Here is a 17,410-nt window from a genome sequence, read left to right as displayed (position 1 = left end):
CTAAAGAAAATTTGTCAGAATCTGACTAAGTTTCTCTAAAGAAAATTTGTCAGAATCTGACTAAGTTTCTCTAAAAAAAATTTTTCAGAATCTGACTAAGTTTCTCTAAAAAAAATTTGTCAGAATCTGACTAAGTTTCTCTAAAGAAAATTTGTCAGAATCTGACTAAGTTTCTCTAAAGAAAATTTGTCAGAATCTGACTATATTTCTCTATAGAAAATTTGTCAGAATCTGACTAAATTTCTCTATAGAAAATTTGTCAGAATCTGACTAAATTTCTCTATAGAAAATTTGCCAGAATCTGACGAAATTTCTCTATAGAAAAATTTTCAGAATCTGACTAAATTCCTTTATAGAAAATTTGCCAGAATCTGACGAAATTTCTCTATAGAAAATTTGCCAGAATCTGACGAAATTTCTCTATAGAAAATTTGCCAGAATCTGACGAAATTTCTTTATATAAAATTTGCTAGAATCTGACGAAATTTCTCTATAGAAAATTTGACAGAATCTGATTAATTATCTCTATATAAAATTTGTTAGAATCTGACAAAATTTCTCTAAAAAAAATTTTTCATGATCTGACTAAATTTCTCTAAAGAATATTGTTCATGATCTGACTAAGTTTCTCTATAGAAAATATGTCAGAATCTGACTAAAGAAAATTTTTCATGATTTGATTAAGTTTCTCTATAGAAAATTTGTCACAATCTGACTAAGTTTCTGTATAATAATTTAGTCAGCATCTGACAAAGTTTCTCTCTAGAAATTTGTGAGGGTTAATTTTACGAAAATGTTAAATTAAGTTTATTTACAAAATGTCGCTTTCTTTCAACACTCAGTTTTGCATCTGATTAGTGAATTATTTCATAATATGCAGACAAACATACACTGACCTATGTCAAGTGATAAATAAAATTAACATAATATTTAGTTGTCTTGCTTTCCAACAGTTATTCGATGACATAAGTTTTATTTTAATATCATTCGAACAGTTTATACACAAATGGTAGCCATATGTTAAACATATTTTGGTTTAGTGCGGATACATTGTTAAGTCATTCATACATATAAAGACTGCATGAAAGATTTAATGATGTGTTTTTATTATTTCTCATTTTTAGTTTTCCTAATACAATTGGGTTAGTTCCACTGAGATCAAGCATGCCTCATATACCCGTTAATATAAAGTCATAAATATATAATAAGAGACCAAAGTGAAATGTATGACAAGTATTAAAATAAATTTTGTTTAGATCGTTAAAAAAATGTTTTAAACATTTAGAGTGAGTGGCATCATAATAATACATTCAAGACACAAAGTTGCAATTGTGTGTAAAATCTTTTAAGCCATTAACTATTAGATTTAATGACATTAGTTTGGTAGTTTTGTTTTTATTACGCACATATGTGTTCAAAATGACCTTGTGAGAGCTATGTTTGTCTTTTAAGACCAAAATAAAATATCAAATAGTTTCAATCTTTAAACAAAATCTAATGGAATTTGGAAACAAACATATTCCTTTTATGTACAAACAAAACTTAACTGGTTTTGTAGTGTAGTATTTGATAAGTTCAAAAAACAAAACAACTTTTAATACGTAATATTTTGTACGAGCTTGGACATTCCTGCTTAGAAGCTTTTTCGCTATTGACGTACAAATATTAGAGCAGCAACAATAATAAATAGTTAAAATAACAAGTTGAATTTGTTAAAACTGGTTTCGGTTTGTAAACAAGAATTTATTTATAAGAACAAAATCAAATGGTGGAATGAAATAGTTAAACAAAAAAAGCTAAGAATTAGGTAACTAAACCAGAAGATATACAAAAAAGCGAAACTGCAAATTAAAGTTAAAAACAATGTTAAAGCAAATATATGTATTTTATATAATTTCCTACGACAAGGTTCCTTAAGTTTTATTTAAACATAAAGCAACTACATATTTCTAATTGGAAATTGTTTTGTTGAACAAAACAAACATAAAAACTTTCCATAAAACAAACTTATTTAAAACAATTATCACATACATATTTCACGACATTTATCGAAAAAAAAATGTTTGTGTATGAATAAATACAGAAATATGTACTACAAAAAAATAAACGTGTCTTGACAATTTAAACCTTTTTTCTCTGCCATTGTTGTACCACCACAATTGTTCCCTATAGCATGACCTTGTTAATATTGCTGTTGTTTCCATTATTCCATTAACATGTGTTTGCTCATGTGTAGGAATGGTTGATATTTGTTTATCTTCACTCTATTGCGTGAAGTGGTAACCTGTTGAAACGTATGTCCAACATAACAAGATACCCACGCAATTGTCTTAAAGGCTCAACATGTTCAGAATCTGACTAAGTTTCTTAAGAGAAAATTTTTCAGAATCGGACTATTTTTCTCTATAGAAATTTTTTTACAATATGACAACTTTTCTTTATAGAAAATTTGTTCACAATTTTACTAATTTTCTCTATAGAAAATCTGACACAATGCGACTTATTTTCTCTTTAGAAAATTTGTCACAATCTAACTAATTTTCTCTATAGAAAATTTGTCAAAATCCCTCAATTATTCTCTACAGAAAATTTGACACAATCTAACTAATTTTCTCTACAGAAATTTGTTATAATCTGAATAATATTCTCTATAGAAAATTTGTCAAAATCCAACTAACTTTCTCTATAGAAAATTTGACACAATCTGACTAATTTTCTCTATCGAAATCTGACTACGTTTCTCTATAGAAAATTTGTCACAATCTGACTAATTTTCTCTATAGAAAATCTGAGACAATGTGACTTATTTTCTCTGTAGAAAATTTGTCACAATCTAACTAATTTTCTCTTTAAAAATTTGTCAAAATCCATCAAATATTCTCTATAGAAAATTTGTCACAATTTGTCTATTTTTCTCTATAGAAAATTTGTCACAATCTGACAAATTTTTTATATAGAAAATTTGTCACAATCTAACTATTTTCTCTATAGAACATTTGTAAAAATCCAACTAACTTTCTCTATAGAAAATTTGACACAATCTGACTAATTTTCTCTATTGAAATTTGTCACAATCTGAATAGTATTCTCAATAGAAAAATGTTCTCTTTAGAAAATTTGTCACAATCTGTATAACTTTCTCTATAGAAAATGTCTTAGAATCTGACTAATTTTCTATATAGAAAATGTCTTAGCATCTAACTAATTTTCTATATAGAAAATTTGTCACAATCTGAATAATTTTCTCTATAGAAAATTTTTCAGAATATGATGAATTTTCCTTATAGAAAATTTGTCACAATATGATGAATTTTCTCGCAAGCTGACTAATTTTCTCTATAGAAAATTTGTCACAACTAATTTTCTCTATAGAAAATGATTCACAATCTGATGAATTTTCTATATAGGAAATTTCACACAATCTAACAAATTTCTCTATAGTAAAAATGTGTCACAATCTGACTAAATTTCTCTATAGAAAATGTGTCATAATCTGAATAATTTTCTCTATAGAAAATTTGTCACAATCTGACTAATATTCTTGTCACAATCTAAGAATTTTCTCTAGACAATTTTTTTTTAAATTATAGTTTATTTTAATGAACTATTAAGTCGTTTAATACCACCTAAACTTATTTAATAATATACGTTGTATTTTCCTCCACAGATTATTAGTGAAAGAATCATAATATAATTAACCCACATAACTACTCATATTACAATGAAATTCTTTATTTATATTTGCAATATTAAATAAAATAAAATAAAATGTTCTTCTTTATTATTACACAGCCAATGATGAATGTGGGTTGCACGCCACCATAGTTACCGAAGACAACATCATAAATTCATATCTATTATTATAAAGCTCTAAAGTATACATATTAGCATTTTTATAAGTATGTATACCAATAAATATGGAAAATTTGTTAAAAATAACATAAAATTTAGAAAATGTTTAGGTTTTTTTATAATTGGTCATTAACATTTTTAGAAAGTGTGGGAATATAAACAAATGTTAGCAGTAAATAAAATTTATTTTTAAAATTACAATTAAATTTAACTAATTTGTAACTGCCAAAGTTACAAACGTTTTTATGACTTAATAAACGTCATAAAACATTTGAAATTTAACCACTGTAATTTAGTTTATTCACCTTGCAAATCTAAAGGGATTTTGCTATTACAATTTATAATTCCCGTCTCACCTCCAGACATTTCGACTGCACCCTTTTTGCCATTGTTCTATTCATTATTTGAAATACCTACATTCATATTTTCATTGACCTTGCGTCTGCATTAAAAATAAATAAAATTCTTTGCCATTTTATTGTCTCTGAATTTTTACAGGTTAATGACTCTATTTTTGCTGTACATGGATTTTTTTTTTATTCATAATTAATTTTCAGTCTATTTTTGTTCGGTTGGTTCTATGAAAAATGCTTAAAATTATGCACATTTCTTTTTTAATGAAGACATATCACTTAGAAGCGTCATGGAAGGTGAATCATTGTTTGTTTATTTTGTATGGTTTGTGGCGTAGTGACTGACGCATTTGTTTCCATAAAAAAATATAAAAATAAAAAAATTTTATAAAAAAAAATAATAAGTTTTAATTTTTTTTAAATAGTTAATTTAAAAATTAGAATAATTAACAATTTAAATATCTGTTTGTGATAAATATTCAATTACAAAACAGTAGTTTCAAAAATTATAAAAAAATCGATATTTGGATGAAGACCCATAAAACTACTCCAAGACCAGAAATTCCCACAAAATTACACCAAGGAGTTTATGAATAATCTAAAATTGGAAATTAGTTCTCGAACTATTAGCCGCAGTACAAATATGGCTGGTCTTATTTTATATCGCCCCCAATCAAAGCACTTATTTCTAAAGAAACGTATTGCTCGTACACAATTTGGTAAAGAACATTTAAACTGGTTGTTCCAGAAATATTGTTTTTTTCTTATGAAACCAAATGCAATTTAAGAAGCTGTGATGGGATAACATTTGTATGACGTCCGAAGGGAATGAGACTGGACCCCAGTAAACAAATAAGACAGTAAAGTTTTGCAGTGGTTATATTATGGTGTCTTGCAGTTTTCAGCGCTAGATATGGCTCCAATTCATGTAATTAAAGATACTATGACTGAATAAGTTACAGATCCATTTTACCCATTTCCATTGTTTTGTCAATACCATAATAATGAATAATATTAGTTTGTTTTTTTATTATCAGACTATTAAATATTAAAAACATAAAAATTTCTTAAGAATTGCATTGGGATTTGCTCTATAGATTATAGCTAATAATCTGCACATTTTTCCATTTAAAAATTTCGTTTGAATCTTTTGTATATTTTTATATATTGTTTAGATTAGGGAAAAATTTCTCTATTACAATTTGGTTAAATTTTTAAAAATATTTTCATTAAAACTTGCTCTGAATTTTCACTTTTATAATTTGAAAATATTTCTCTTTAGATAATTTCTTACAAACGTAATTTCCAATAAATGGCGTATCTATTGAACACGGTTTTTGTTTTTAATAACTTATATGTCATTTTGAAAGATGCATATCTGTCATTTATTCTCACTTATTTATTGAACATTATAGTGTAAACATTGTTTATTTTTTTTTCTTCGAAAATTTCGAATTTTGTGCCAACAAAGCGTCATAAGCGGGAAGTTTTGCATTACTTCTTTAATTTGAAAAAAAGTACCACAGAAGAAACATAAATTTTTCTCACCGAAGCTTAAATATTTCTTCGTCGGTTTCAACATGCGAGAGATGGTGTATTCAGAAGTGGTGATTGCAAAAAAAGTTTGAAGACCATGAATTGGAGGCATTACTTGATGAATATTGCTGTCAAACTCAACAAGAGCTTACAAAATCATTTGGAGCTACTCAAGCAGCAATTTGAAAACGTTTGCGAGCAGCAGAATTCATCCAAAAGGGAAATTGGGTACCATACGAATTGTAGCTGAGAGACCATCAATAAATCATTACTTGCGATGAAATCTGAATCTATTCCAATAACCCGAAGCATAAGAGATTGTATGTAAAGCCCGGCCCACCAGCCGAATCGTCATCAAAGACAAATATCCATGACTAATACTCTATATTTGGTGGGAGCAAAAGGTTTCTATACATCACTGGTTAACTGTATCGATCTCAACTTATTCGAAAAAATTCCGCATTTCTAATTCATACACCCAGTATAAAAATCAGATTCTGAATATGTATTTGCCTATAAAGAAAACGATATGGATTTGGAAAAATGTCATTATATAGACATTTGGTTTTAGAATCTAGGCAACTCTCTTCATAGTAATTCAGAATCTAAGCATTTTTTTCAAAATTCATCAAAATCTAAATTTTTCTTTAAAGCAGATAACTATGTAAGAATCTGTATAATTTTCTACATAAAATATATCAGAATCTAATCATCTGTTGAAAATTCCTCCGAAACTGAAATGTTATCTCTATAGAATATTCTTCTGAATCTGAGATAAATTATCTTTAGAAATTTTTTTAAAATCTATGCTGTTTAATCTATAGACCCTATCTTAGAGGCTGAGTAGCTCATTAAACTTTTTTATTAAAATCTTCAAATTTCTTAAAATTTAAATAAATTTTATTTATACATAGGTATTGCATATTTAATTTTAAATGATATAGGTACAATTTTTGTTTATTCTTACCTTCATTTCCAAACATGCTCCATATTTTCGATATTAACAGACCCATGATGCAATATTTTTTTGAAAAACACCGAGCAATAAAAATTCCTCTTCAGAAGCGATTTATTTGATAAACAAAAAATATATGGGAAGTAAAATCCAAATAAGTTGCTGAAGTTGCAATGGCGCCAATAATTTGTTTATTTTCGAAAGATTTTTAACAAGTTTTTGTTGATTGAAGTTGTTTTTATTATGGTTTGTTGTTGTTCTGTTTTTTATAATAAAATCATGGGAAATCACTTGTATTTATTTATAATTTGTTGTTGTTGTTATTTCCGTTGTCTGCAAGCAACACCAACAAAACTACACTCAATGTGTGAAGCACCTTTTACAACAACAATTTAACTATAGTCACAAAAACAATTACGGCAACAATAATGTTGATGACGATTTTAAAAAAGAAACCGTATGAAAATAAAGAAAAAAAATTACGTAAATTAAGTTTTAAATTGTAATAAAAACAAATAAAAAAAATGTTTAGCTTGTAGAGGTATGGAATTTCACACAACAAAGAAGAGAGAGGGGTACAATTTACCACTATTAGTGTAATTTATTTATAATTTTTTTTATAAATTTAAAATAAACTTTCACTTGTTTGAAGGAATTTTCTTCGCTGTTGATTACACTGTAATATTTAACTTTTATTTTTTTTGGCAAAATTATAAAACAATGACAAATTAGTTAAACATTAAAATTCACAAAAATTAAGGTCCATAAATAATTTAGTTTTCTTCTTTTTTTTCTATAAAAAGTTAACGGTATTTGACAATAAGATTTGGAAAAACGAAATTTTGCACTAATTTCCTGGTAAATGGCAGTAACTTTAATATACTGGAATGATGCTCTCTTTTGTTTATCACTTTTTTTATAAAATTATCTTATTATTTTATTACATTATTGCCTTGTATGTTAATTTTTATTTTTGCTTCCTTTTTTCACACACTCATACACAAACGTTCACAATGTAATACATACATATACAACTCGCAAAACGGAAAAAAATTGTATATAACCTTTGTGATTTTGTCACCTTGTTCAGATTTTCTTTATATATTTGCACACTTTAATTCCGTATTCAATACATTTTATTCGTTTTATGTTATTATCAAACTTCACAATAATATTACTTTTATTATATTTTTGTCACTTTTTAAGGCGTTTTACTAGTGTTTGAGGAAAAAAATTCATATAAAATCGCCCTAAAACTATGCGAGATTTGCTGAAAATAGTGCACGCACGTAAAATTCGTCAAGAAATAAGAAGCAAAAAAAAAAATTACAATTTTTTTTGACAAAAGCTATTAGTTTTCTGACATTATGTTCTGCTCCCCTGTTCGTAACTAATAAACAGAGTTGTATTTTGTGTTTGTTTTTTTACTTTAGCTGCTGTGGCAGCGCTGCCATGAAAGTCGGCTGTCAAGCGCCAAATATAAATTTTCCATAAGTGCTTGAAGATTACTGATGATTTTGAAGGTGTTACTTTAAATGTAATTTAATTTAACAAGATTTACTTATAGTTTAATTATTGTTTTTCTTGAATTCATCATTAAACCAACATCTTATTTTTTGGTTTTATTCCACTCAATTGTCACAGCATAAACAACACAAAAAATAATATTTTCCGTATAAATCTAAAGAAAATTTTAATTGAGAAAAAAATAGCGTGTTAAAAAATAATTTACATGCATTTTATGAAATAATAGATCGTTGCTGAAATTTTTGCAAATATTCCCAATTATTTTATTAAAACCGCAAAACAAGGCGAATTCATACAAGGTGGTGGCAGTTCTTAAAACAATTGGTCTTATCAAATGTCAATGTCAGATAAATTTGTATTAAAACTTATATAATGTTGAAATATAATACAAGCTTTAGAAGAAAAAAAAAACGAAAAAAAAGTAATCAGCTGTTTGAATGACTCCACCTTGTTGAATTCATCTAGCCACAAAAGAGATAATGTTATTGTGAATGATTCTTATTGAAAAGTGTTATACTAATTGTGGTATTTGTTATAGAGTATAATATTAATGAACAGTATATTTTTTATTTTTAGAAAAAAGGGCTGATAATGAAAAAAAGAATAATAATATATATGTTTCAATATATTTTGATAAATTAAGTTTTTGACAACATAATTAGAATATTTTCTCTGAGCTTTCGTTATAGTTTATTTTTCTGGAGTTTTTCAGCAATTTCTAATTGTCATTCAGAAATTTCCATTTCTAAGAGAATTTTCTGAAATACAAATGGACATTTCTGAAAAAAATTTGAAAATTCTGAAATATAAGGAAATTTCTGAAATTCAATTGGAAATTTCTGAAATATAATTAGAAATTTCTTAAATCAATTAGAAACTGCATTTAAATGTTTTCGGGAACAAAATATGTATAGTAAGAAGTCCGAAAAGTTCCAACCTCTGTATTTATATTTGTGGGTCTATTTCGATGTGTTACAAAAGGAATGTCAAAATAACCCAACGTTTTAGTGTTGAATATAAAAAACCTAAAAATGTCCTCTAATTAAGATGTGAAAGATTAATTTAAATATTTTTTCCGTTAATTTTCGCTGTGTTAATATAAACTCCATATGGCAGTACTGTTAAAAACAACATTGAATGGCAATACCGTATTTAAACTGTTATACCAATTAACAAACATCAAACAGCTGTGTATTTTTGTTTACGTTTTTAACAACATTGCAAATTTAAAGAAAAAGTAAATTATTTTAAATTATTTAAACAATTTTGCTGTTATTTTTACAATTACCACTCCTTTATAGATGCGTAAACGTGAATTGCAATCCATACCTTTAAAGCTAGCTGAACTTAAGGAGTACGATGCCCTTAAAGCTGAGCGGGCTTTAAATAAAAGTAAAAATACTTCGACAGATGACACTTCAAAGGAGCCCTCACCAATAGCTAATGTTGGACCTAAAACTAAAAAAGAAATACAAGATCGTTTAAATACTACGATGTGAGATTAATATTGTTTATGTTTTTTTGTTATAAACAAATGTAAAGTGAGGTTATGTTTGTATATTTTTTAAAATACACTGGAATATTTTTTTATGTTTATTTTTGTTTTAATTGCAGAGTTGTTAAACATACGTTGTAAAATTAAAAAAATTAGCAAGTCGAGATTTTATACAATTTGATACTGTACTACCAAGATAATTTGAAGTTTAAAGAAGTTTGGTCTTATCGATATGAATTTGTATGGTTTCAAAATGTTTTTTACATGTAAGTTGTTTTCAAAATATAGAATTTCTGGTTTAAATCTAGTTTATCCTAGCTTGAGGTATAAATTACAAAATTTTAGAACTACATATGTATGTATGTAATAAATTATCATTTTTGTTTTAAGTTTTAGGAAAATTTGTATTTTTTGTCGGCGGTCCATACTTACCAACTTATGGACCTCTAAACTTTGAATATGAAATTATTCTGATATTTTCGATATACTAGTTGTCAGTGCTTGTTGAAAACCCTTTCAAATTACATATAAATTGTTGTAATAAATTAACCCATTTAGTGCCAGTTTCAAATATTCCTTCTCGACCGATCTTGTTGAAAAATTGTGTGAATTACTATCCAATAGAACTAACCTTGGTTCAAAATTTTGTTCACTTGACATGAAATCCCCCATATATCTATCCTCCTAATTTTAATTTTATAAACATTTCAATGACACCCATATTGACTAAATTTGGTGAAAATATCATAGATAGTACCTATTGTAAATTTCAGGGGTCCGTAAAGCTGAATTCACCCATGAGTTTCTGAAACATTTTTTGTTCGGAACAATTTTTTTTTTATATGTAGTTTGAAGTCTCTCTCAAAAATAGAACGTCAAACTACATATAAAAAAAAAATGTTTCAGAAACTCATGGGTGAATTCAGCTTAAATCTGAAAATATGAGCAGCGGCACATTTTTTATTTATTTTCTTTTTCAAAATAACATTCTATACACCCTAAAATTTAATTTTTGGGGAGCTTGGTTAAACTAGATTTGTTCCAATTTGCACATATTTATTAAAAAACAAAATAAAAAGAAATGTTGAGTATTGTTGAACGAGTGCGATATCATGGTGAAGGGTATATAAGATATGTCAGAGCCAATTAAAGCACTTTAAGTAGGTTTCTATTTTTTTTTACTATTTTCAAAAGAATAAGCAACAAAATGTGAAAATATTATTGAAACTAATATTTATAAAGGATTTTTTTCATTAACGATTAAATTTAAAATGTTTTAAACGTGCTATTTATGAAAAGATTTTAATACAAAACGCTATAATAACTAAAATACACTGTTTACAATTATTTCGTTGTTATACTGTGGTATGCGACAGCGTTAAACCCATTTTCTAGTATGCAAACGTGCTAAATTTGTAAAAATATGATCTCAATCAAATGAAATAGAGTATAAAAACATTGTTTTTTAATATGTACTTCAGCCAAACTTGTTTTAATCATTAGTTTATTCATTAAATTTTAACCAAAAACAAAAATCATATTTTGTTTTTTGGAAAATATTAGATCATTTGAAATTAATTATAATCTCGATTATTGATATCAAAAACTTTGCTACATTGCCTTTTGAGAGCAATTTTTGTTAAAATGATAAAAATAAAGAAAAATTTAGGAAAATGTCCTAAGTCCACTAAAAAATGCATTATATGTAATAGAAATTGAGCTAAGTCCCAAAAAATTACTTCTTATAAACTGTGATTATTTATCATTATAAACGATAACAAATAAGCAATTTAAAATATTTAAAACTGGGGATTTTAGATCGATTTTTGAGACTCATGTAAAATTTGTGAAAAGGGAGTTCTCGCGTTTTTTTGAAACGAAACGAGATTAATTTTTGCTGGGGGATATAATATCCTTTAATGTATTATAAAGTATTATGAAATACAAAATTTTAAAACAATAAGTGCCATTATTACAACTTGCCTTTATAGTTAAAGTTAACTTTAAGGGTACCTTTTTCTATTGCTTAATGTTACCTTTAACTATAAAGGCAAGTTGTAATAATGGCACTTATTGTTTAAAAAATTTTGTATTTCATAATACTTTATAATACATTAAAGGATATTATATCCCCCAGCGAAAATTAATCTCTATACACGAAATACAAACGAGGCAATTTTGTTCAAATTAATAACTATTCCTAATTAACTTTTAATTAAAGCCATAAATGCCGTTTGGAAGTAATTTGGTCAATCGTATTTAAGTGACCGGCAGTGAATTTTGTACTGAAGAACATATGTACATAATTAGTTGGAAATCTGTTAATTTTGACCGCTATCCCCTCCAAAAATTCAAAACAATCTGGAAATTTCCCTAAAATCTGGAAATCTGTAGGCTATGACTAAAAACCGTTTGTTTTTAGACAAAGATAAATTGCTCATTTAATTTTTTTAACAGTTCTGCAAAATTAACTCCAAAAGTATATAATGACAAAGGCAAAATGAATTAAAAATTGGTCCCTAACCCTCCCTATGCAAGAAAAGGCAGTATTGAATTTATTGCCTCTTTTTATTATTTTAATAACATTATTTTACATATTTAGTATACATTTATATATATTTAAATAATAGTTAATAGTTTACAATATTTCTGCATTAGCTAAACTCTATGCTCATAAAATTATTTGTATGGTGATTAATGTAATATGTTATTCATTACATACATAATCTTGCTTTTAGGTACACTTTATTATTTTCTTTAATATTTTATATACAGTATTTGTTCCATTGCCAAGTTGAGTAGATTTTAATAATACATTAGTAGTCAATTTCTTTAGAAATCCATCACTCCTACAGCCTCACGTAATTTTTGGGGTAATTGGTGTCTATATAAATGTAATAATTTAAGTATTAATAATTGCAAAATTAGAAACTAAATTGGAAGTACTTACTTCAAATCATCTTTGCCATTCAGGGTTTTCATTATTACAAAAGCCAAGATTATGCCTTGACCCAAAAACAAGTAACTCTTCTTAAGGAAAACGGTTGGTTCCACAGTATAGTCATCTTTGATATAGCGTTGATTGCCAATTTCATGCTTGATAGTAAAACTTCGCTCTGAATTAAGCTGCAGAGAATTCCATTGCCGTGATTGTTGGTTATCTTCTACACGCCTGTTAATACTTCGTTCTTCAAATTGCCTTGAAGTTTCTTGGCGTTCCCTTTCATTTTCATTACGATTTTCAGTTGATTTCCGTTCATTACGTATAGATTCACGAGTAACTTCTAAACTTCTATTTTCATCACTTCGTTGTCTAGATTCCAATTCTCTCTGACGTTCTTCACGGTAGTCTTCCGAACGTCTGCTGATTTCATGTTGATCTTGACGATCATCAACACGTCTTGAAATTTCATCACGATGTACTCGTTCAAGTTTATTTTCAACACGACGTTGTCTAGATTCCCGCTCTGTTTGACGTTCTGAACGTTGGTATTGACGATCTTCAAGTCGTCTTAAGGTCTCATCACGTCCTACTCGTTCACGATTATTTTCATCACTTCGTTGTCTAGATTCCAATTCTCTCTCACGTTCTTCGCGGTTGTCTTCTGAACGTCTGCTGATTTCGCGTTGATTTTGACGATTACCAATACGTCTTGAAATTTTACTACGTTCTACTTGTTCGAGTTTATTTTCTTCACGACGTTGTATAGATTCCGGCTCTGTTTGACGTTCTGAACGTTGGGCTTGACGATCTTCAAGTCGTCTTAATGTTTCATCACTTTCTACTCGTTCACGATTATTTTCATCACGACGTATTGATTCCCTGTCGGTATATCTTTGGTCTTCATAGTCATCAAGAAGTCTTAAAGATTCTGCACGTTCTACTCGTTCACGATTATTTCCATCACGACGATGTCTGGATTCCCGTTCTTTTTGAGAAAGTCGCTCTTTTATAAGTTGAGTATCACTAGTATCTTCTGAACTTCTGCTAACATCACCTTCAACCAATTGTCTTAAAGATTCACGGCGTTCTTCACGGTTGTCTTCTGAACGTCTGCTGATTTTACGTTGATCTTGACGATCATTAATACGTCTTGAAATTTCAACACGTTCTACTCGTTCAAGTTTATTTTCATCGCGACGTTGACTCGATTCCTGCTCTTTTCGAGAAAGTCTCTCATTTATTGGTTTAGTATCACGAGTATCGTCTGAACGTCTGCTAGATTCACGTTCATCCAATTGTCTTAAAGTTTCAAGACGTTCTTCACGGTGGTCTTTTAAACTGATTTCCCGTGGGGATTGACGATCATCAAGATGTCTTAAAAGTTCACCACGTTCAATTATATTTTCATCATGACGTTGTCTGGATTCCTGTTCTCTTCGAGAAAGTCGCTCATCTATACGTTGAGTATCACGAATATCAGCTGAGCGTCTGCTGGCTTCACGTTTATCCAATTGTCTTAATGATTCACGACGTTCTGCACTGTTGTCTTCTGAACGACTGCTAACATCATCTTGGGCTTGACGAACTTCAAGTCGTATTAATGTTTCACCACGTTCTATTACTTTACGATTATTTTCAACACGTCTTTGTATATATTCCAATTCTTTCTGGCGTTCTTCACGATTGTCTTCTGCACGTCTTCTGATTTCACGTTGATTTTGACGATCACCAATACGTCTTGAAATTTCACCACGACGTTGTCTAGATTCCCGCTCTGTTTGACGTTCTGATCGTTGGGCTTGACGATCTTCAAGTCGTCTTAATGTTTCATCACGTCCTACTCGTTCACGATTATTTTCATCACTTCGTTGTCTAGATTCGAATTCTCTCTCACGTTCTTCACGGTTGTCTTCTGAACGTCTGTTGATTTCACGTTGATCTTGACGATCATCAATATGTCTTGAAATATCAACAGGTTCTACTCGTTCACGATTATTATTTTCATCACGACGATGTATGGATTGCCGTTCTTTTTGAGAAAGTCGCTCATATATAAGTTGAATATCACGAGTATCGTCTGAACGTCTGTTAACATCACATTGAACTTCACGTTCATCCAATTGTTTCAAAGTTTCACGATGTTCTTCACGCTTGTCTTCTGAACGTCTGCTGATTTCAAGTTGGGCTCGACTATCATCAATACGTCTTGAAGTTTCACTACGTTCTTCACGGTTGTCTTCTAAACTGATTTCCCGTGGGGATTGACGATCATCAAGACGTCTTAAAAGTTCACCACGTTCAATTATATTTTCATCACGACGTTGTCTTGTTTCCTGTTCTCTTCGAGAAAGTCGCTCATCTATACGTTGATTATCACGAATATAGGCTGAGCGTCTGCTGGCTTCACGTTCATTCAATTGTCTTAAAGATTCACGACGTTCTTCAAGTTTGTTTTCTAAACGTCTGTTCATTTCACGTTGATCTTGACGATCATCAATATGTCTGGAAATTTCAGGACGTCTGGATTCCTGCTCTCTTCGAGAAAGTCGTACATCTATACGTTTAGTATCACGAGTATCAATTAATCGTCTGCTGGATTCACGTTCATCCAATTGTCTTAAAGTTTCACGACGTCCTTCACGGTTGTCTTCTAAACTGATTTCCCGTGGGGATTGACGATCATCAGCACGTCTTAAAAGTTCACCACGGTCTTCGCGTTCAAGTATATTTTCATCACGACGTTGTCTAGATTCCTGTTCTCTTCGAGAAAGTCGCTCATCTATATGTTGAGTATCACGAATATCGCCTGAGCGTCTGCTATCTTCACGTTCATCCAACTGTCTGAAAGTTTCACGACGTTCTTCACGGTTGTCTTCTGAACGCCTGCTGATTTCACGTTGAGCTTGACGATCATCAAGACTTCTTAAAGTTTCATCGCGTTCTACTCGATTACGATTATTTTTATCATGACGTCTGGATTCCTGTTCTCTTCGAGAAAGTCGCTCATCTGTACGTTCAGTATCACGAGTATCGTCTGAGCGTCTGCTAGCTTCACGTTCATCCAAGTGTTTTAAAGTTTCACGACGTTCTTCACGACTGTCTTCTAAACTGGTTGTCCTTAGGGATTGACGATCATCAAGACGTCTTAAAAGTTCATCACGTTCTACTCGTTCAACATGACTGCGTTGTGTTGATTCTCGTTCTCTTTCGGAAAGTTGAGAATTGCGAATATCGTCTAAACGTCTGGTACTATCACGGTCGTTAAGCCGACTTAAAGATTCTACTCGTTGCTGTTTATTTTCATTATAATGTTGTGCTGATTCCCGCTTTCTTTCAGAATGTAGTACAGCGATACGCTCAGATTCACGAGTTTCATCTGTACTTCTTCTAACGTCACGTTGAGCTTCACGTTTGCCAGAGTTGTCTTCTAAACGTCTGTTAATTTCACGTTGGCCTTTGAGGTCATCAAGACGTCTTAAAGTTTCATCACGTTCCAGTTTGTTTTTATCACGACGCTGTCTAGATTCACGATCCCTTTGAGAAAGTTGTTCTTGTGTACGTCGAGAAATACGAGTATTTTCTGATCGTTTCATTTCAACACGTTGAACGTCAGGTTTATTTAACTGTCTTGGGTTTTCATAACGTTCTTCCTGGTTGTCGTGACGTTCGCTGATTCTTCGTAAGTTTTTCAGATTTTCCAATCGATCGCGTTTGTTTTCATAGGATTCACGATCATCTAATTGCCATAAAGTTTGACGTTGTTCACGACTGTCATCTATACGTCTGGTAACATCTTGTTCGTCTAATCGTATTAAAACTTCACGATGTTCATTGCTTGTATCATCTGAATGCCTGATAACATCAGTTTTTGCCTGTCTAAGCTCGACAGATCTCTCATAACAATAGTCACGCTCACAAGTACGAAATAGTTCTTGTCCTAGACACGATGCCAGAAATAAAACATAGACAGTTGTTCTCAACTGCCAAATACTAAATAACATTGTCACTTAAGATATTTTATTAAAGTGGTTACTTATAACTTTTTTTTGGATATTAAATTATATGGAATTTAAGTTTTTTTTAAGTTTTTATTCACTCCCGTAATGTTATCGTTCAAAGTCTTCGAATCGACTGTTGTCCTTAGCTGTATTCTAGTTCATTTTATACCAAATTCTTTATAACTATAGAAAAGGAAGTTTTCAATTTTCCTTTTCATTGGATTTCAATTTAATAAACGATTAATTTAATTGTCTTATCGCACATGTGCACCACCGCACATGATACCATGTAATGTATTTATGTTGTAGGAGTATTAGAATAAAAAGGATTTTGTATTAGTCAATGAAGATTTTTATGAATGAAATTGAAATATTAAGAAGAGCCATGACGTCATTGTATAGGTTTTTTATTATTAAAATACAGTGTAGCTTTTTTGTTAATAATCATGGAGAAAATAAATCAACAAACACTACAACCTCATCTAAATCGCTTGACAAGTGTTTAATGCTGTAGCTTCGTATAATTAGTAATTGTATAAGGGAGATGAATTACTTGTAACGATGAAATGATAATCGAAAATTCCTAACCCCCAGTAACACGAAGTCTGGTTATGTGTTAACTAATAGTTATACTGACAGTTTTCATACAAAAATAATATTAAACGACAGTATAACTATTAGTTAGCACCTAACCAGACTTCGTGTTAATGGGGGTAAGTCCTGTTAACTTATCCACAGGGAAATCGGAAT

At 29.6% G+C, this 17,410-nt stretch overlaps 3 protein-coding genes and 1 long non-coding RNA gene across 5 annotated transcripts in view; 2 read left to right on the top strand and 2 right to left on the bottom strand.

Annotated features, from left to right (window-relative positions):
- Nucleotides 1-7,978, bottom strand: part of Arl5 (ADP-ribosylation factor-like 5) — a 28,643-nt gene extending 20,665 nt beyond the window's left edge. Inside the window, exons 1-2 of one of the 2 annotated variants that reach the window (XM_065509848.1) lie at nt 7,761-7,978; nt 6,709-7,092 (exon numbers count right to left, since the gene is read on the bottom strand). In XM_065509848.1, coding sequence (XP_065365920.1) covers nt 6,709-6,754 — 46 coding nt within the window. In that variant the 5' untranslated portion in view covers nt 6,755-7,092; nt 7,761-7,978. Of the gene's footprint in view, nt 1-6,708; nt 7,234-7,760 lie in introns of those variants that run through there. The other variant, XM_065509849.1, reaches the window with a different exon arrangement.
- LOC135958900 (carboxypeptidase B) overlaps nt 1-17,410 on the top strand; it is a 375,293-nt gene that overhangs the window by 221,437 nt on the left and 136,446 nt on the right. The window lies entirely within an intron of this gene.
- LOC135959080 (uncharacterized) lies at nt 9,407-9,816 on the top strand. Its single transcript, XR_010576495.1, has 2 exons — nt 9,407-9,460; nt 9,525-9,816. It is a non-coding gene; the product is annotated as an uncharacterized LOC135959080 (long non-coding RNA).
- Nucleotides 12,840-16,663, bottom strand: LOC135958460 (trichohyalin-like). Its single transcript, XM_065509367.1, has 2 exons — nt 12,901-16,663; nt 12,840-12,844 (listed from the first exon to the last, which is right to left on the bottom strand). Exons 1-2 carry the CDS (start codon nt 16,661-16,663, stop codon nt 12,840-12,842), a joined length of 3,768 nt encoding a protein of 1,255 aa, XP_065365439.1.

The sequence above is a fragment of the Calliphora vicina genome, chromosome 4 (assembly GCF_958450345.1).
Source record: "Calliphora vicina chromosome 4, idCalVici1.1, whole genome shotgun sequence".
Lineage (NCBI taxonomy): Eukaryota > Metazoa > Arthropoda > Insecta > Diptera > Calliphoridae > Calliphora > Calliphora vicina.
The sequence above is the reverse complement of the archived record's forward strand: the minus strand, read 5'-3'. Positions and strand labels throughout refer to the sequence as shown.